The 22,229-nt window shown below is 36.7% G+C and overlaps 1 protein-coding gene across 2 annotated transcripts in view; it reads left to right on the forward strand.

The window, feature by feature from the left end:
• The first annotated feature begins 5,090 nt into the window (after positions 1-5,090).
• TUSC3 (tumor suppressor candidate 3) overlaps positions 5,091-22,229 on the forward strand; it is a 112,035-nt gene continuing 94,896 nt past the window's right edge. For both annotated transcript variants that reach the window (XM_014873517.2, XM_088163429.1), the window contains exon 1: positions 5,091-5,260. In XM_014873517.2, the coding sequence (XP_014729003.2) occupies positions 5,135-5,260 (126 nt within the window). In that variant the 5' untranslated portion in view covers positions 5,091-5,134. The remainder of the gene's footprint in view (positions 5,261-22,229) is intronic.

Here is a 22,229-nt window from a genome sequence, read left to right on the forward strand (position 1 = left end):
TGGAATATGGTCTCCTATGGGAGAATCCCCATGCTGAAGCAGGGGAGTAGTGTGAGAGGTTGTCCTCCTGGGGAGGAAGGAGCAGCAGAGACAGCATGGGATGATCTGACTGCAGCCCTCATTCCTTGTCCCACTGTGACACTGAAGGGAAGAGAAAGAATTCAGGAGTGAAGTTGAGCCCAGGAACAAGGGAGGGACAGCGGGGAAGTATTTTTAAGAGTTGTTTTTTTTTCTCATTACTGTACTCTGATTGAATTGGTAGTAAATTGAACTAATTTCCCCAAGTCTAAACTGTTTTGCCTATGACAGGAACTGGTGAATGATCTCTTCCTGCTCTTATTTTGACCCATGAACCATTTGCTATAGCTGTGGAGGGCAATAACAGTGGCATCCAGCAAAGGTCAACCTACCAAAAGTTTAAAATGTTTTACATTTTCAGCCTGCATATGTTCTTACACTACAATGCTGATTTGGCTCTCATAAGTGTCTTTTCAAAAAAAAAATTGTCCAAAAAGGTCAACAGACACTAACACATCTCATGATACTTGAGGCAATAATAGTACAGTGACACAGAAAGCAGATTGTTTATTGGACTAGCTATAAACTGCACTTTTTATTTTCCTATGTATACTAGAAAATATAGTACTGATGGAGAATACAATTTGTGATTATTAGATTAATTAGACTGCTGGGATTAATTTTTCAAGATATTATATCCTTTTCATGCTTATAAACCCTAAATTATGATTAAGCCATCAAATTAATATAGAGCTAAAGAGCAGTTGCATTTCATACTTTTGAATACCCCCTGATTGGGAGAGATGATTCAACCTAAGATTCCCATTAAAGCACTTAATAAAGACTGCAAATTTTTTTCATTTTCTGTGATAATGGTAAAACAAGCATGATATAATAGGTGCATTAAGTATACACCCACACAAAGATTTAAATCTTTAAATATAATATATATCCCAAGGAAATTCTTGGTTATGCTTAGATTGCTGTTTTAGTTTCCCTGAATATATGGATTAATCTAGTCTGTATGTGTCTGTTTTTCCAAGATAACATGCAATGCATTCATCATAATATTATGAAATTCATTTATGAACAAAGCAAAAGGAAAGTTTACAAACAAAAAAAAAAAATCTAATGTATGGTGTGTTGGTGTAGATGTAAATTATTTCATGTTGACTATTCAATTCCAACTATTAATTATTTGTATAATATTTGTTGGAATCTTTGTTGAAGTCAGGGAAATAAGATGATAGAAATATTTACATCAGAATTGTATACACAAATAAGAAATTTACTAAAACTAAATGTAATGAAAGATACCGAAGTGAAGTTGCTATGAGCTTTTCTAGTCAATCTGGCTTCATAGTACTTATCTTTTATATGAGGCGTATAAAGCATGCTATTAAATTTATTTGCAAAAGCAAATACAGTGTGCTTCGTTGCAAGTACTATAGCTGCATTCCCAAGGAAGAGATTGGTTGTCTTTTTCAGGAACAAAACATTATGAAAAAAACTGTTAGTCTGGCTTCAACTTAGGATGGTATTTTTCAGTATTACCAGCCTGGGCAACTGTGGCCTTTCTTTTGGTTCTCTCTTTCTTTTTTTTTTCTCTTTTGTTTTTTCTCCCTTCTCTCTTCTCCCTTCTCTCCACTACCCCCCCAAAAAAAGTCTTGAAACAGGTCACTCCATAAATTGATAAACTGGGATGGCTGACACATAGCTAGGCAGTTTTATCTTATTTATTGAGAGTAAACAAAGTTCAGAACAAGAATCAGCAATTGCTGCACTACTGCCAACCACATGCACGAGCAGATTTTTTTCCAATGGTATGCATCAAGATCTCTGCAATGCCAAAAGCCTAGAGCCTCAGTATCTTGAAAAGCACATCTGTGAGAAGTAATAGTCCTATTAACGACAGCAATTGATTAATGGCAACTTGCCTCTCTGGGAGGCAGCTTCTCTCAGCAACTCTTAAGTTTTGTTTTGCACGCTTCATCTTCAACAGCAGAAAGAGAATATATAACTCAGTACACCACCCTTCAGACCTGAATTGGATGTGATGTGGCTCATTGGGTAGGGAGAAATCAATGGGGCTTGAATGAAAAAAGGCTCTCTGAAGGTTGACGGCTGAAAGCCAAAAGAGGATATCTTTACATTTTGTTGTAAGAGTAAATCCATTTTTCAACATTAAAGTTTGCGGCTTCTGACTTGTGACTGTTAAATGACCATATAAAAGTAGTAAAAGATTTTCCTTAAGAAACTGTGTTTGTCCAGAAGTTTCCAGTATCTTCTCTTGAAGAAGCCCTTACTACCACCTCTGACACTTCGCCTGTAACATCACCTGCACACAACACCTATCTCCTTAAGAGCAGGATTATACTAACTCGATGCACTTTGCAAGCCTATTATCTCTACAAATTTCAGATGCAGGAATTAGAAAAGAAGTCTGAAATTCTTGCAGAAAGTTCTGGCACATTATTTCGATCCCAGGTCAAAGAAATTTTAGTTTCAAAGAAATTCATCATTTATTTTTTCATATCCTTGCAGTTTTAATGAAAAGCATAAAAATATTTTAGCATCATTAGTTTTAAGGAAACACATAAGCATTCCCAGAGCTTATATGGTTCATCATAGCTCAGTAAAATGATCAAATTGTATCATTTCATGTCAGTTAAATGTTGACTTGTACTTGACAAATGCAATTCTTCTTTCCATGAAGCTGCAGCATATAAGCTTAATGGGACATTTCTGTCATTGGGCCAGGCTGCGACTGTAAGTAAATATTCCATAGGGCTTCATAAAAATCAAAATGCCTGAATAAATTTGACGTTTTGGAGCTTGTAATGCTGTACTGCTGCAGAAAATATTTGTAGGGTTGTAGAAATTTTTCCAATTAAATTTGGAAAATGATGATACTTGACAATCAGATAGGACTCTTACCCAAACTGTACTTCCCTTGTTGTCCCAAGGTCATTTGCATTACATTTGCATTTCAGCGCCCAAAAATGGTCTATTTTCTAACATAAGAACGTCCATTCCCCTCATTACTCTGTTAACAGAGCTAACTCTCAAGGCCAATAACACAGCAAATGTAAACCAGTCAGGTTTCATGTAATCCTTCACATTAATCTTACCTTCTCTAGCACTGTACTTTCCAGGCTTATACTCCCTCCTCTGTCATTCCTTGAGGTAAGAATAGAGAGATACCTTCCTTTCACTTAAGGCCTTCCTTACCAGGTCCATGTTCATATACACCACGGTGCAGCAGCTGTGACTGCACATAGAACCTGTGAGGTTCATTCTATTGGCAAAAACTCTGAATAGCCTCAGATTATCATAAATGTGGGAAAACATTTTGTAGTTACAGCTTCCCTGGGTCACTTTTTGTGTGCAAGTACATCCTGGTTACTGCATCAACTGTGTGAAGCCTTCTTTATCCAGTGAGCTAGAAAAAACAGCCAGGCTATGAAAATTTTGGTCCATGTGAAACTCTGAACAGAAAAAAAATAAAACCTGTCCATGTTGCTGTTTCCTGCTTAAGGTATGGACTTCAAGTTATTGAAAATTGAGATTATAGATTAAAAATAAATATAAGAAATTTGGCAATTAAAGTTGAGTTGTGTCAAATGAGTTTTGTAGTCTTTTCAAGGAATTAAGAGCTCCCAGTAGTTTTCATGTTCTCAGTAGTTTTAATGCTCTTTTCATACAGTGACAATGTGAAATGTCCACATTTTATTAGGCTCAGGAGGATACCAAGAGTTTTTCAAACAAGGTTCCAGTAAAATCACCTTCTGGAGCAAGAGAGGCATGAGACTTTCTAATGAAATGTTATTTTTTAGCACACTAACTTACATATGCCTCTCTCGTTCCAGTGCAAAGTTTCCGTTGAATTTTTATCTCCTACCTAAATACAGACAAGGAAAAAAGTGTTTTTAAAACGCACAGTTCTGATCAATACATATATCCTGTCTCTTTAGAGCAGAGGTCTTAGAAATCTCTGTAATCCAATGTCATGGTTACCACTTTACGGTTGTTACTATTGCCCAACAATAGTCAGAATCTGATGGATGTGGATAATAAATAGTCTGAACTCTCTTGAACTTATTAAGTGTTTGGTAGATTATCTGAATACATTCTACTATTCCTAGGGATAGATGTAAGTTCTGAAAGACACTATGCAAATATAAGTGAAGAAAAAAAAATCAGCCTATTTAACGATTTAATTGCTCGGTGCTCAGATTTCAGCTGTGTGATCAGAGTAAAATCTGATATTACGATAATACCACCTAGAAATTCTCTGCCCAAAAAAAGGAGATATTTTAAAATACATTCTTGGGGCCTCCACTTTCTATTTCATAGTGGTGTTTTATTATAAAATACATAAAACTTTCTAGTGATAGAGCATGATACCTAAAGAAATGAATAGTTCTGCTTTCTGAGTCTTCAGCACAGCTGTGTGTAAATATTTGACGCAGCATAAAGAGTGTACTTGAGATTCTAGGGGAAAAAAAGAGAAGTATGTGCTCATTAATTTAACGTTACCTATCCTGTGCACTGCCGTATGCACTTTCAAGAAATACACAATCACCGATTTGAGGACTGTGTCATGAATCAGACCATCACTTTAGAGCTGCACAGTTAATGCTCTGGGAATTAATTGTATCAGCATATTGCATTAATATTATTTTCTGCAAAGATGTCTTTGTGCTTGCATAATGAAATCTGAAAAGCGTGTGCGCATAAAGATGTAAGAAAGAAATCTTTATAGTTTGGGTCGGTTCTTGGTGAGGCTTTTTGGTGTTTTGTCTTGTTTTACAGTCCCGATTCAGGATTGCACTGTGTGCTGCAGGCAGCCGGGCACGGCAGCTGCGAGCCCGGGCGGGCAGAACCCCCCAGACGGAGCCGAGCCGAGCCGAGCCGAGCCGAGCCGAGCCGAGCCGAGCCGAGCCGAGCCGAGCGGGCTCCAGCGCTGCCCGCGGCACCCGCGCAGAGCCGAGCGCCCCTCTCCCCCGCAGAACTACATTTCCCAGGCGGCGCCGCGCCGCGGGACGCTGCGATTGGCCGGGCGCGGGCCGGCTCAGCGTGGCGGTGCGGCAGGTGCCGCCGGCGGGGGCGGAACATGGCGCTGGGTGCCGGGGCAGTGCGGCGTCTGCCGCACCTGCCCTCCGGGGGCTACCTCCCCCTGCTGCTTCTGCTCCTGCTCCTCCTCTGCGGACAGCTCGGGGGAGGACAGAAAAAGAAGGAGGTAGAGACGTTCGTTTCTTTCGCCATCGCGCCCGGCCGGGGGTGCCCTGTCGCGCTGCCTCCCTCTCCGGAGTCGCCGCGTCCCCGTCCGCCCGGCGCCCCCCGCCCGGCTTCCCCCGCTCTGCGCCGGCCCCTCTCCCTCCCCAGCCCCGAGCGGGGTGCCGGTGGGGCGGGAGGCGCCGGGCAGCCGCTTCCCATGCTCTGCTCGGGAGGCGATGGCCGGCGGCGGCATCTCCAGGGCAGCGGGAGGGCAGGGGCGCAGCGCCGGGACCGCGGTCCCCAGTGCACTGTCCCTGCCCAGGCCCGTGCCCTGCGCTGCCGTGGGCCTTGACATCACAGGTTCCGAGCAAAGAGGGGCACGGGCCGCCCTCCTGCGCCCGGCACGGCTGGGCTGAGCCGGGCTGAGCTGGGCTGGGCTCGGCTGCCGTCTGCGCCGGGCCAAGGGGGCCTGGCGGACAAACGGGGCGAGGAGCCCGCGGGAGATCGAAGTTAAACCCCATGTTTGTGGTGCCAAAGGAACGAAATGCCCAGAGTTAATAACTAGCATCAAAGCGATGTGAGCAGGTGTGTCTGTGAGTGCAGGAGGAGGTGATGGTACTCTTTTCGAGGTGTCCTCGGAGTAAGACAGACCTGGAGGAAAGAACAGTTTTAATACAGATTCATATCAGCAGCTTATCTTCACCAGCTTTTGTATTTGAATAGGGAAATGTGCAAAAATATGTAGTGTACGTACTTGGCTTTTCCAGATTTCAGTGCTACTAGACCTGGCTACAATTCTCTTCCTAGGTTGCCCTAGATTTCAGGCCAGGCTTTTGCATACCAAGTGCTAGGCCACCCAGTAATATCTCATTACAGTTTCACTATAACTTCGTTTATGGGAGGAGTGAGCTTTTAACCAAACTGTAGAGTTTTGTCATTTTTATTGGGTTGGGTTTTTTCATTTGTTGGGTTTTGTTTGTTTGTTTGTTTGATTGTTTGGTTTTTTTTAACATATGTTAGTGTTTTGGAGAGGACTTGTTTTTTGTCATGGTGGAGGAGAAGAAAGGAACAGTTTTTATAGCTGATTATTTCTCTGAACTAGCAGCTCAGACAAAGAGAAGGATGGTCAAAATTTGGGGGTTTTGCTTGTTTTGTTTTTCTTTAAAGAACTATGTAGGTTATTAATGCTTATAGGTCAAAGATAGAAAACAACAGAGATGTCTTCCCACTGGTGTCCAGTGACAAGAGTGGAAGGAATGGCTTAAATCTACTTCAGGTGGAGTTCAGATGTAATATTAGGAAAGAGATGCTAACTGAGTGATTGGGCACACAAGAAGGTACCCAGGGAAGTGGTCATTGACCCAAGCCTGTAGGTGTTCAGGAAACGTATGGACAACACTGTGTGTATATGATTTGACTTTTACATTGCCCAGGGTGGAGTTGGGAGTTGGACTCAATGTCTCTTCCAAATGATGTCCCTTCCAACTCACAATATTCTATGATTTTACAAGGCCAAAGTTAGTATGTAAAATTCTTATTTAAGTATCTAGAAAATGGTCTGACTGTGGTCTTACCAAGATAAGTAATCTGATCATTGAAATAAATCCCTTGGGCATCATTGTGAAAAATGAACATTTTCATTCTAGGCATTCGTTGTCTTTTCCACTCTTTCTGGAATGAGTAAGCAGTAAATGTGTTGCCCTTCTGCTGGTATAATTAACTTCTTTTCAAAACTTTAACTTATTAGGTTTTCTTAATAAAATGTGTTTAATCTTGGACACTTGATTCTCTCTTGCTGTGATGTGCTGGCACTGCAACTTTTGTTGACACTTTCATGTGGAGTGCCAGCTGTGCTACCAAGATAGCTGAAATAATCTTTCTTTTAAGTGAAATCCTTTTCCTAACAAGTAAATAATGGCAAATTAAAATGGACATGTACAACTACTTTTTAGAAAGTTTCCCAGTCCTACTGTGGAGGTGGTATATCAAAGGATGTAAATGCTTGTTTATTTGTCCACATATTTGGTATTACAATTCAAGCAGGTATTTCTCCTCTGTAAAGATTATTATTCAGTGTTTTCCTTTTCAACTGATTTTAGCTAGCACATCCCAGTCTTCTGAATTTTTTTGCTGCCATTTTTCATTCCTGTTTAATATTTTGATTTTAATACAATGGAGTGCTCATACAGACAAACTCTTGGCTTTATGTAGATATAGCGTATCTATGACTGCATCTTTACAGAAATAATGCAATATTCTAAGTACATGCTTCACTTTAAATGCAAGCTTAAAATAAAGTGTAACCGTTTTTCCCAGGGTTTTATATATTGTACGTGTCTGTGTTGTCTGTTAGAGCTAGTCTGACTCTTCTTGCCTGTAACCTTCATGTTAAAAGCTGTGGTAGCTTATCCAATATATATCATGAGGAAAACATCTCTATGTGAAAAATGAAACTTGTACTAACAGTAAGAGGTTTGGAAATAAAATTTGAAAACTTTTCTGAGGAAAATAATGTGAATTGAAGGAATGCATCAGGAAATTGCTGTTCACACCACTGTCCAGAAAGACAGTGGTAACAAGTAAAGGTGATAGAAGTTAAATATGTAAAGTGAACCGAAGATTTTCTATACAAAGACTGGTAAGATTGACATAGCTTTTTTTTGAAACTTGGAAAAATGGTTGAACACACAGTGAATTGTTTCAAAGTGAACAGTGCAAGAGAAAAGCTAATGTAGTAGGGTTGAAATGTGTATCTCATGAGATAAAACCAACTTACGTCTCATTTTCCTCTTTTCTCTGTGTTTTGTGTGTATCTTTGTTGATGTGGTTCTCTTGAAGGAGAGGTAAAAGACTAAAGAGGAGAAACTGCTTTCCTGATTAAATGAAAAAAAACCCAAACTTGATTACTTGAAAACTGCTTCAAAATTAAAGGAACTTGAGATGTTGGAGTTAAATCTTAAGGAAGGAAGGTATTCTTGGTGAAGACAATGATTTAATTTTTTCTTAATTTATCTTTTTAAGTGTTGACTACATAGAAAAGTGTGTACCAAGTCTGAATGATTGGAGGTGTCTGGATCATTTGTATGAGCCTGGAAGAGGTGGAGATGACTTTGCAGGAAGGAGAAGACAAAGTTAAGATATTAGATATTTCTGATAGACTTTATGGTAGCAGAGAAAATAAACCAGGGAAACTGCAAAACATTTTTACTAATTTCTGTGTTGATTATGAAATACTACATTAAAGCTGTATTTAGAAAATATGCAAGTTCTTAAATAGCTAAAATATGTAGTCCTATACAGTAAAATATTCTTAATGATAACTAAAGAAACTGTCTTCTCTGGCAAATTACTGAGAAGTGCTAAGGTTGGTTTTAAATTTTATTAAATCTGCAAGAATTTAAAGAGCTATTTGGAAATAGATTTGAATTAGTAGAGTATTAGTCATCTGGTTTCATGGAAGCTATTTTTAGAATGACTTAATGACTTGTAAAAACACAAACATTGCTCTTGCTTTGCTTTAATCTTGCTGTACCTTTTCCATATGATGGACATTCATGACAGCCTTCACAAATGAGGAGATAAATAGAAGACATTGGAATGTCTGATTTGAAAATGAGATGAAGAACAACACTACAACTTTCCCTCATAGCTCATACTTAGAAGCTAACTAGATTTGAAAAGCCATTTTTATGATTTTAGTTCTGGTGCTGAAAAGTACCTTTATTTAAAGTGAAGTAAAAAAAGGTTTTTGGTTGTGAAGTATCAACAAGACACTTGAGAAGGACTATTTTCTTGGAAACTGTATGCATAATAAGAGAGAATAATAATTGACTCTTTCCACAGAATTTGAGATAATTATATTAACATACATGCATTTTCTGTTCCCAACCCTATCAATGCTTTTTATGTATCTTATACAAATTTGAGGTGGGTTAAACTATTAAAAAAATTAAAGGAATCAGAGTAATTCACTTTGAAATATACTGCTTGGCTTTCTATTTTAGGGGTTTTTTTTGTGACTGCAACACATAGAGAACATTTGGTTTGCAATATTAGAAGCATTTCTCATTGAGGTTAATGTTTATTTTTGAGTTTTCAGGTGAGTGGCTCAGAAGCTTAGTTAAACCACTGATATGCAATTGGAGTAACTTTTTCTGTAGATAGTTTGTCATTACTGCTAAATCTGACACAGGGAAGGGTGTCTGTTTAGATCAACATAGAAGGTTGCTTCAGGTGGAAGTATTTTGTTGGGCTTGAGTCTACTAAAAAAGATGCTGAAGACATATAAAAATATTGTAGTAATTTTGCTCTTCTGTAACGCAAGGTTCTGTGATGTCTTAGTTTGCCCTGATTATTTTTAAAGGATTTCAAGACTCATATATCTATAATAGTTCTTTACCTTTTTCTCCCTGTCTCATTTCCTCAGCTGAGTGTAGAAGTTACAGGAGTTTTGAGAAATTGTGGGATATAGAGTTGGGAGGACAATCTAACATAGTTTTTCCCAAAGCTCAGCCATACTTTTATTATTCCTGACAAATATGTGTGTGATGTGCCCACAGAAGTCTTTAGTGGTGGTGACTCTACAACTTCTGGCTTTTTCTTTCCCCCTAAAGATCTAACCTAAATTCCTGTGTGTTCAAGGCCTACATTTTTGAGTCTCTTATTTCTTGTCCTCTTCATGACCATAAAGAACAGATTATTGTTTGGTTGGTTGTTTTTTTTGAAAATAAATAGAAGCAATTGTGTATTTTTTTAAGGCTTAAAGTATTAAATATGATAATTTTTCTGAGAGCATCTTCAGAATCTGAACATACTTTTCGGTTTTATTTGAAATTAACTGGGATAGGTTGGCACTATTCCCCTTGTTTGTGCACCATGTGTTTTTGTTTTCCTTTAGGTTTTCATAGTGAGCCTATTGTGTTTATTCACAGTTATTATTACCATGCTGCAGCCAGAATGGCGTCTTCCATGCTGCTTAAAATGTCTTTCCCATCTAATTTCTGGTAGTGGTTCACCAAAAGCTAGCAATTCTCACCCATTCAGAGTTAGAGCCAGCAAAACCTGCTGTCCTTGGTATTGCTCCAAAATTGAAACAATAGTACTTAGTTTCTTACTCTATCTCTTGGTGCTGTTTTCAATGATCTGTAACATTCTTTTCTTCTGATCAATGTTCTGTATGTGTATTTAATGGAAAGAAATATTAGGAAACGTGGTAGAGCTGAGAAAAAGAAAAGAGGAAAAAAGATTTGTGATGAATGGGGAGTGTTTAGCATGTATTCAGTTTCGCATGTAGCTTAAGAAATGAATTATTCCTTTTTCAGGATCTCTGATGCTATTTGAAAAACATAGTGATAATTAAAACTTAAGTTTCTTCTCTTGGTCTACTAAAATTCTGTTTAACATTGAACTTGAACATATAGCCTTCTTGGTCTTGTAATTGTGAAAATTTTGGGGTTGTTCTCCAGACTGTGGAGCACTGCATGTTTTTGCTTTTGACATAAGATACATGTAAGTGTTTGGCAGTTACACCAATTACAGACTCCTCTTTAAAAACTTCATTAAGAATTGAGATGTGGTAAAGGTTGCATCTGTGGAGGGAAGCTCAGGCCTGACTGTAGATTTGCCTTGAAGCCATTTTAAAGATGTATTTTAAGTGAAGATTTTATATGCATTTTTGTAATTTGACATTTTAACTGTTGTTACAGTAGAGAGAGGTTTTTTTTTTGAACAATGCTTCAAGCTTTAAAATAAGGGTTCTAGATTTGAAGTGAAATAACGGTTCTAAGCCATGCCTGAAAATATAAAATTCGTAAATGCAGTTCTAAATGTTTTTCTCTACTCTGTCCTAAAAAGAATGGGAGCAATGTAGAGGAAAAAAAAATTATAAGAATTCCATATTTTCTGCTGTTTTTTTACAACCCCATAAAGCATCCATATCCTTCTCTCCTTTATTTCTAATTAATGTTTTCAAAAACTTGGCAAAATTGACTGGCAGTTCTGGCTTTAACCAATCTGTATAAAAAACTTCAGTGACTGCATACAATAAGTGAAATAAAGGGTGCTTATAACGGCCCGATAGCATTTTGTGATTGGATTCCTGAAACTTTTCTGTCCCAGATGTCTCTGTTTGGCATCCTTGCTGTCATAAGACAGATCAGTGACATAATTGATCTTTTCTCCTGTTCTGTTCTATAACCATTTATACAGCACATCCTGTGCAACCACATGGAAAATACAGATTGTATCTGCTTGAGTTCTACATGCTCTGGTAAAATCAGTCAGTAAAACTGGAATGGGAAAGCACCGGTTTTTTTGGATTTTGGTTTGGGTCTTCAGATTTATTCTCTTAATTTTTTAAATGTGTTTCAAGGTCACATTTTATTCACTAAGGTAATAGTCAGAACTAAAGGACTTTTACCTGGTATTTAGTTTAGGCCTCATTCTCTTGCTCTAATAAATCTGAGAGCAGCTAAAATTACAAAAAAACAATGTTTTCTTTTTATCTAATACTATGAAGTTTTATAAAAGTAGATAATAATATCTTCATTGTTTGTATATTTGAAATATTATACTTATTTTTTTTGTCGCAACTTTCAATAATGCGGGATTGCCATAACCAAATGGAAGAATATTTTATAGTGAACCTGAAAGCTACACTTCAGGCACTTTGTTTTTTTATGTGTGATTATCACAAGTCCTTCATATTCTAAGGTAGATACACAATTCCGTACATTCATTGAGTGCATTGCTTCTGACAAAATTGAAAAATAGGCCTGGCAATAATTTGGTTACAGGAAATAGTTCAGTGACATGGAAAAGATTTGTACCCTTGCTATTCTTCATGAAAAAACTCTTCTTCCTGACTGCTAAAGTAGTGGCATGACTTGAAGCATTTCTCTGGACAGACTGTTCTCCCACCTAATAGGATTTGCTATTAGGATTTTACTTTCTTCTCATGATTGTATCTGATAATACCATTCTGGAATACCCCAAGTTCATAATCTCTTCTTAAGCAGTTGCAGTCCTTAGCCTAACTATGCCATTCCATTAATTTTTCTCATTCTTTGCTGCTGAATCTAAAGCAACTAATTTTTGAATTTCAGATGAACTGGTTATTAAGCTTAGCAGAGTTTGGCTGTGTTGCACAGAACATTTTGTATATCAAGTTCATAACATAAGTGGTAATTACAGTTATGCAGTCCCTCTGGAATTACATTTTGAGCTCACAGAGCTGCTCAAGGTTATAGGCTGTAGCATCTGCTGCTTGAAGGATAGAAACTATATTCTATTCTGCTTTTACTTTGGCTTTTTCATAGTTTCAAATCACTATTGCTGTCTCCTATTACAAAATTAGCTTGTTCAGCTGCTTTCATTATCCAATTGCTGCAAAAAAAGGACAATTATGACAGTCTACTGAATCTTGGATATTGACATTTCTGTTTAGCTTTTTGAGATTTTGCTGTGTATGTATTCATGTCTGAGCCATGTAAATATCTCTTCAATGTAAATTTTTAAGCTTGTCATGCAAACGTTTAGGTAATACTGTAAAATTCCCATTTATATTTTCAGGTTCATTTCTGGGGCTTTTTTTATAATTTATACTAAGCATTTTTGTCAACTTGATAGTTTTGTGAAGTCTTTTGATACTTAGCCTGTTTTTAATGAAAAATAATTGACAGTTGTTCAGGTAATTAATTAGCTAATTCCCTTTATATTTTCCTATTTTCAGGTCATACATACACATTCAGGCTTTTTCATACGTTTTGTTTCTCACGTCTTGTCAGTGGCTAGGGTGCATGCTGAATCTAAACTTAGGCCTTTAACTTAAAACTTTGCTGTCGTGCAAGAGTCTGTTTAGTCTAATGAATTGTTATATTGCAGTAGTTTTTTTGCACTATGCCGAGGAATAGGGTTATTTTAACTATAAAGTAGGAGAGGTATTTTTGGTTAATACTTCTTAAACTTTCCGTGGCAACTGTAGATACTTTGTCTTTGTTTGCTTCAGTGGTTCAAATTGTTACTTAAAATATTATGTTCTTTTTACTTATTTATTGATGGCAGTGCACTAGCTTCTTTGGTGGCAATTTGTTTAGGAGAAAAGATAAAGTTATTGATATCTGCGGGACAGACTCTAGATATTATAATTGTTTTTTATTTCCTTTATGCTTTTTTGGTTTTGGGGTGATACTGAAATAAGCCAGAGGATAATCTTTGTAGCACAATTTGAAGTGTTAGAAAATAGGCATTCTTTATTACAGTGTTGCCCACATTTGGAAGGTTTTTCCTCTTATTGAATGTGTATCATGAAATTTTACAACAGGGTATTCATTCCATCATGACCATACATAGTCACTACAACATACTTCCAAGCTAATACATAAACATCACTTTTCCTAGAATGAATTTACATGTCTCTGCCCCTTACTGGAAGTTGTTTTGTGGTCTTAGAAGCTCATCTAAAGGTGTTTGTATTCACTCTGAGCCCCCAAAATTGTAAGTGACCTTGCCTTGAACTTCTCTTAGGGCATACAGTGTTTGTTCTTGATACATAACTGTCACAAAACCACTTGGATTCTGTTTATCTGTTAAACCATTACCTGTTTATCCACTGGTTCCAGCTACATTTACAATCTACTGTCTACTTTTACATTCTTTTTACCTAATTTCCTAGTTACTTTTTAAGCTCTATTTTGCAACTTCAGGGGATCTGAAAATTTCTTTCTCCCTGTAGTCTGTCAGGGGCATTGCTAATAATTTTCCATTTCAAATGCATTGTAAGCTTTTTCATTTTTTTTGTTTCCTCTAAGCCAAATAAATCAGTCAATGGAGATGTGGGGGTGTGTACCTGTATTTGCACACACATGTATGTACACACATTGGTTTGCCCTGGTCTAGGTGAAATAGCATTTGTCTTGGTGTTGACATCTGTGGGTTTTTGTCCTGTAACTCTGGATGCTATAAATGATCAAGGATGCTTTAACCAGACTTCATGGAGAATGTAGCTTTCAGAGTAAAACTTTAGACTAAAATGCCCTCATGTAACTGCATATTGGTTCATGAGGCTGCTAACATAATGCAATTTCTTTAAAAGTAATAGTTACCTGAAGTTCTGCTTTAGTACATGAAGAAGGACAGTCCTTATCTGATTTGACATCTTGTGTTTTAGCCCATCCTGTGCACAGAAACTAAGATTCATTGTGTGCTATGAACTTGTAACATTCACAATAGGAGTTAAATTTTCAATTAAATATGATATCTCAGCCTTTTCTACAGTAGAATTATGGTGAAAGCATGTCTGGGAAACTGATACAATGGAAGCAGTTGATATTAACTTGATTTTTGCGAAATTTTATGCTGCTTCACAAACACTTGTCTGTCTGTTCTTTTGGGTGCTTGGATCCCCTTAAGATGATCTTCACTATTGCATTAATTCAAGAAGTTCCTGCTCTGAAGTATGTAGGTTGTTTTCCCCCTCTAGAGCATTGTTTGCACTCTGAACTGTCCTCTTACATCGACGCAGAGATTTGGAGAATGTTGCAAAATTCACTGGGCCACGGAGGAGTGACAAGAGGGAAGATAATTTTCTGGCTGAATGATGATCATTTGAAAGAGGAAAGTCCTGGGTTCCCACAGCTATTTATACATTTAATCCAATAACTGTTCAGTGTAAAACATTGTAATACAATCTGTTCAAATAGGTTTACTTGTCCACCATCTGGACATGAGTACTGCCTGCCAAACCAGTGGAGAGGGCAGTGAAAGAAATCAAGGTTACTTTAAAGTAGTGAGGGGTTCTCAGGATAACCTGTGTACACTTGCTTTTTCTGTTTAAGCAGCTGTCATCTTCTCAGTTGTAACTTTCTGTGACAGCAGAGGTGGCTGAAGGAACTAAGTATAGAGTGTACTACACCCAGTGCTCAAAGAGCCAGCCCTGGAATATTTGACAGTAATAGAGGTCGTGGTGGGACCATAAAGGTTCTCAAATTTGCATTTTTCTTTCAGTCTCCCAGGCCATTTAGGTATTACAAGAATGTAATATCCAAGCAAGGGGAGATTACACAAAATCTGTGTATGCTTTGTAAGTACCTGATGGCAGACAGGAGAAGCTTGTTCAACTTTAAAATTGCCCACTCTGTAGATCCAAATTCCTCGATTAGCTGCTCTGTGTGGATTCGTCTAAGTACTTCATTACTTCTACTGATACCAAGCAAAAGAGAGTATAGCACAAGATTATAATGATTTAATCTATAGGTGGTCAAATTCCCCATTATTTCACTTTGTTTTAATGAAATTATAAATGAGAGGCACTAAAGCTGATTAATTTTAGTGCAAAAATTTTTATACTGTAGAAAACATATTAGTAAGTGAGCTACACCAGAAAGCAATGAAGCCTGAAGTCACCCCACTCTAGAATTCTAGCATTGGAGCTTTAGCCATCTGTAGGGCCATCAGTAGCAGTACTGATGAAGATGGTCCCACCTGTGTAAGAACTGAATATTTCCCTCCTAATCCCCTTCATAAAGTTAGGATAGATATGATGACACCTTAGGTGTGCTCAATTCACAAGAGCCTCAAGTGAGTAATGTTAGATAGGTTGTAAATTCAAGTATATATTGCACATTCAGATAACATGTAGAATCATAGAAAATAGAACTTTAACCTTTCGTTGCATTTCTTTTATATCCCACCATATTAAAGTGATATGGTTGTTAATGTATTTCTCTATCAGCATGTGTCTTAATTGATTGAAAAATCTAGCTGAAGCTGTTCAGTTATAGCAGCATCAGGTTTTTTGAGCAATGAATGCATTGTGCTGTCATGCAGAACTCATGCTTGCTTGTCTGTGAGGGAGAAAACTACGAGTTCGTTAGCTGATACAGCAGCTTTGTTTTCAAAAGTAATTTCATGTCTGTGCTTCTCCCAAGTGAAAATGGAACTTCTCCTGCATCTAACAAACTGTTTTGGTAGTAAAAATGTTCTGGAGGAAACACATTTTTACTCAAGTCTTTACACTGAATCTTGACTCTACAAAAAATTTTAAAATTGTGTTTTAAAATGGGCCTAGAGAGACAGTTTTAGCTGGTTTCCATTATTAGAACTGTACTCACATTCTGAAAATGAAAAATGCATAGAATTAGAAATTTGATTTCTTGTGGATTTTAGAAGCTAATTTCAGAAAGTAAAAATTTAGACTTCGTGATATTATGAGCGTGAAATGTAATTTTGGTAAGCACATCATATTTTTATTTTTCTAACATAGACATTAATTTCACCTCCAGTTTCCTCATTGTGAGTTATTGAGTTATTCATTATAAGGTACCTGAATTTTTTATTTTCAGCATAGAAAAGAATGCTGAATATTGGTGTTTAAATAGCACTTTCTTAACATATTTAAACCATTAGGTTTTGCATTAAAGCTTCCTGACTGCTTGTACTGTCATGATTTAATATTCCACAATGAACTTCTGCTTCATTCTTCCTAAACACATTTTTTTTTAATTTAGATAAAAATTATGTGCTGGTATCTTTGAATAGTTATTTTCCTTGAAATACTCAGAAACAGATCTAGAAGTGCAAAATTATTATTTTATATTAAAAGGATTAAGTGCTTTATCTGCCACTGGAGATTTTCTACCTCCTATTGAACCACTGAATCCATTCATTAAATTAGCACCATGCTACGTCCTTTCTCTTCTAATGAACTTACTGGGAATGTAGTATTCTGATTAAAGGAATTCCTGCTCAGGAAACTGTGATACTTTCATTTCTTGATATATGGGTAAATGGCAAGTGTGCCAGAATCTCATGTGGATGGCTGAGAAAGGTAAAAGGTTTTGTTGTTTGAAAATACTGAGGTACTAGGCACGAGGAAAAATGCTAAACTTAGTGCTTCTGTCATGTTTATGTGCGTGTTTTGCCTCCTGAGAAACAGGATTTGCTAGGAAACTCTTACAGTAAAGTGACCAATGAATGGATGGCACAACAAAATAAAACTATGGAGAGTGAATGTCAGAGGTGGCAAAGAGTTTATGAATAATCATTAGCAATCAAATGACAGTGAAATAATGTGAGAGTAGATGAAGATTTCTTTCACAATGACCATGAGTTGTGATGAAAAGTTTGAAGTATTAGGAGACATAGTACTCTGAAATGTACACTAAAATAGGTGTAATGGCTGTAATATACAAATTACCTATTTTTTAAAAGTGAAACTTACACTCAATTGTGATGTCTTCAAAACTTTCTCTACTGCCTACTTTTCAGGCTTTTTTAAATTGCTTGTAAAATCTCTTCGCTGAAATGTTTTATCATAAGAAAAAGAAGGAAAAGGATGGTTTTGCATATCCTGAAAAGAAAGAAGGAAAAATCAACAGTTAGAACTTGCATCCAAATTTTAGTTATTAAATAGTTGTGTCATATGAACATTTCTGTGTTACAATTTGTTATTTCTGGCAAGAAGAGGAAATGTGAATTTTCCTTAATATGAAGTAGGATTTTTATTAGTTTCCATGTGTTGCTTTGGACCTTTCACTTTTTGGTCTGATAGGAGGTTGTCCATTAAATTGACTGGATCATGTTGCTACTGTTAACCATGTAAAGTGGTGTATATATATTTTTGATTGTCCTTGATAATTACTGTTAATAGCCTACAATTGTCCCTCTCTTTAGAGATGTAGATTGACTGATATTTGGAGAAAAAAAAATTCAAATAATTTCTTCATCCTTGAAGAGTTGACCTTGAAACCAAAGTGGGCTTTCATTTCATGTGAAGCAATGAAACAAGGTAGTACTTTGTGAAATCCTTGTAGAAGAAAGAAAATTGCTGTCTTACCCTATCAGCTTGAGAGAGAGAGACATTGATAGGACTGCCCCTAATGCTAAAGTCATCTGCAGACTTCAGGAATTTAAATTCCATTGTTAGATATGTAACTGGTTTCCTTTGTAACTTCTTTGGTTGCTTGTACATTTTATAGACTGTAAAGGTTGGTACTTCTCTTTTTTCTTGCTTTTCCCATTTCATAGCAAAGAAAGGGATATACATTGCTTTTTTCCTTTTTTTTTTTTTTTTGTTGAGACGGCAACATAAATTCTTTTTAATTCTTCTTGGAAAAAGTCTTTATGTGCTCTGTGGTTTTCTTAATAGCAAATTTAGCAAGTTTAATTTTGGAAAAAAAAGTGCACTAAGTGCTCATGATAGGTTTTGTCAATCTGAAAAAGTCTGTTAGACTAAAAAGGATGTATGAAATTTAGTTCTGTATGTTATGATATTTTCTGAAAGCAGAACAAACTGAATGTATAATAGAAATCCATCAAATATTTATGGTTGCACATGGTCGAAAAAACCCAGTTTCCCTGGTGTCTTTTGAAACTTTGACAATGCCAGCATCATATGGTCTTGAAAAAGTGTGGATGCAAGGGTGAATATTTTTCTAATTTTATGCAACTCTTAACTCTTCATAAAGAAAAATCATAATGGTAGGTCTGTCTCTTATAGTCTTGTATCCTTCCTCTGACAGGGATTCTGAAGATTTTTGACATTTGTAGTCATCTTCATACAGTTTTTCATTGCCTTTTCCACTTGTTTTTTTCTTTTGTTTTTCAAAGTATAACTTGTTTTCCAAACCCTCTGGGTTTTTACAAAATACAGATTCAGCTGCAAGCTCAAGTTGGTACAGGAAAAGTTACTTTTTTTCTTCCTGTGACTACACTCATATTCTGTTTAACCTGAAAGTCTCCTTATTTCCTTCCTATATCCCAGATGGTGGGGATTTTTTGTTTGTATAATTTAGTTCCTATTTTTTTTAGTTTTTGTTATTATCTAGCTTTTTCTGTTTTCTCTAGAAATTGAATATTCACATATATTGCTCAACTAAGAGAGCAGACTTCATCCTGGAACATTTGTGGCTGCCCTGGGGAAAGTTATGAATGTGTTTTATGCCAAAAATTGTTCTCTAGTCTGTTCAAAGTCAAAATTCAGACTGCCTACATTCACTTCCTGTACTAGGTTGTATGTCTCTTGCCTTCAATGTAATACTGCATTATTTTTCTTCCAATCTGTTTATTCATGTTGTAACTCTCTGTGATTCTACTTTTTCTTCATATGATGGTTTTCCTTCGTATGTTTTCTCATCATACTTCTTACATAATGTCACACTTCTTTGATTATGTAGCTATTTTTCCTTATAGCCTTTAATTTCATCTTTTCTACAATATTTGCAACATTCTTCCCAAGAATTTTGTATTTTTAAATTTTTCCTTCTTTTTGATATTCTACTCTTCTTGTATGTACAGATGGATTTTGAAAGTGTTCCCACAATCTGTTTTATATCTGTTGTTCTAAGATAGATTGTCATGTTTTGCTCTCCTCTAAGAAGAGACATAAATGAAATGCAAAAGTAGGTTGAGTAAAATTCTGATCTCTCTGAAGAAATCGATATTAATTAGAATTTTTTCTTTTGTTCTTTCATGTAAAACCCTCTGGATTTCTTTGGAGTGGGAGAGGAAAGCACACCTGTAATCATTACGATATCTGAAGACAAATGTGGAAAGGAATCAAGGATTTGATTTCACTATTTTGTACTCATCTTTTCTCTTACCTTCTGATTTGTATGATTTATTCTAAAATCAGAGACCATGTGCACATTAATGCTGGTATTTATACAAATATATCCTGTCAGGACCCAAATGGGCTCAGTTGACAGCATTCAAGAAAGATTAGATCATGCTATTTTCTTCTTCCTCCTAGTTACCATCAGCCTATTTCGGCCACTGTTTGAGTTCCTCCCCATTTCTGAGTTGACTAAAAGCTGTATTTGTTCTTAATTCAGTTATTGTCCTCATGTCAGCTTTCCTTACAGGTCTATACCCCTTGCAAGTAAAGAAATTTAAGAATTCCTTTTTTTATTATTTATTTTTCGGCTTTTAACTTTTTAAACTTGCCCTCGAATCAGTCATTCATTTCCAAGTTGATAAATCATTGTTTTAGAAAGTTATCTGGCAGCTCACACTGCAGAAGAAAATACGCAGTTGCTATTTCATGTGCTTCAGGTTTTCTCTGTGAAAATTCCTACTGGTACTCTTCTGATTGCTAGCATATATTTAAGTATTATGTGCTCTCCTCGTGTTTCCAAACACTGCAAAGTTACAAGAAGGATAAATTCTTCAGATACCCCAGTTAGTATTTCTAACCATAAGATACTAAAGGATATTCAGTTTTACAGATATTCAACACAGATTGTTTTTCTGTTGGACCTGACTTGTCTAATCATGGCATAAAGTGTAGTAGTTCTCAGAGACTCAGCACAATTCTTTTTCTGTGACCTCCTTTTGTCTTTGAGATTTAATAAGTTCCTTGCTTTTGGCTTGGAGGTCTTCATTGTGATTTGTAGGTTTTGAGTTTGCATTTCTTCCCTGAAAATTCGAACTAGTCTGCACAAATCAGCTCTATAAACTTCCTACTTTGCTACACTTGGAGAAGAAAAATGGGATGATGTCTTGTGAAATGCTATCAAAACAGATATGATCTCTTTTAAATGCTTTTATTTTTCCTGCTTCAGTCCTTATTGCAATTCCCTGAAATACATAAGGCTAGTAATGGATTCTGATCTCATCATGATCACTCTCTGCTCTAATCTATAAAAGGGATGATTCTTATTCATTAAGCTCTAATCATTGCCTCTCTTGTTATCCATCTATTGACAGGAGCCCTCATGGAAGTGATTTTTGTCCTGTTGCTGCGTTTTGTTGTGTTGAAAATGGTTCAGATGATATCTCTTCCCAGAACAGGAAACCATGTGCCATCTTGTGATAATCAGAAGACATATTTTCTTTTTAAATTCCTTTCTGAGCAGTGGTTTAAAACTACTTTGTGCTTTGAATATTTTATGACATCAAATCATCTAAAGATCTCAATATAAGATGGGTAAGAACGGCTTAACTCATTCAGTCTGAGTTCACCTAATCCAGTAGGTGTGGACACACACATTTAGAGAGCTAGGAAATTATAGCTTGAAAGTTTTTTTTTAGGCCTGAACTTCTCCCGATTCTCAGGTCTATTCCCAGGCTGATAAGCTGATTATGGCTTTAGTTAGGGAGGAAGTCTCCCAAGGTGATAATATGGTGAAAAACAGAATGGAATTCATAATAAAGATTAACACCTGGTGTTTTTCCCATGGGACACATCCTGAGGTATGGTCTCATGGATGTTTTTCCCAGTTGTCCAATGAGCTACTGTCCTGTCCTAGCTCCGTGTAATATGCTTTAAATATGGGCTGTCCGTTCAATAAAGTTGGCCTTTTTTCCCCAGAGGGGTCCATGTGTGTTGCTGTCCTTGCTTTCTCTCTCTCTTTTTTCTAGCACAATAACAACAGGTGGGTTTTTTTTCTAACAGCATCTGCAAATGGATACCCAGAAAGGGGAAGCGTTATCTCTTCACCAACCTGTAATCTTCCAATCTTCTACTGTTTTCAGCTTTGGTTTTCTTGAGCTGTTTTCCACTAATGGATCTCTCCATGAGGAATGCTCAGTTGTGAGTAGTTCATCAGTCCTAGGTCTTGCACCCCTCCTTGCATGCTTTACAGAATTATGCTGTTAAGGAATCTACATCTATAGTTACAACTGCATCGGGAGAGGATTGACAAGTCTTACATCTCATGCTTTGTCATTTTATTAATCTTCTTTGCCAAGTACTTTGCTGTCAAAGAAAGTGAGTTCTTTTCATCTCTCCTGCTATCTAGAATAGTGTTTTCCATTTGACATACTTGTGAATTTACTGAGTAGAGTTACTGTTCAAAAGACTTTACAGCTACCTCGCTTCATAGGTAATTTGTTCTTTTACAAGAGCTGCTTCTGGCCTGAAGTAGATTCTTTTTTCTATATCTTAGCCATGAATAGTGAATGAAGTGAAACTGCCAAATCAGTTATCTTCAAACTTATTATGTAATCAGACCTATATTTTGCTGTGCACGAATTGGATTGCAATGATGATTGTA

The sequence above is a fragment of the Sturnus vulgaris genome, chromosome 4, assembly GCF_052056855.1.
Source record: "Sturnus vulgaris isolate bStuVul1 chromosome 4, bStuVul1.hap1, whole genome shotgun sequence".
Taxonomy (NCBI): Eukaryota; Metazoa; Chordata; class Aves; order Passeriformes; family Sturnidae; genus Sturnus; species Sturnus vulgaris.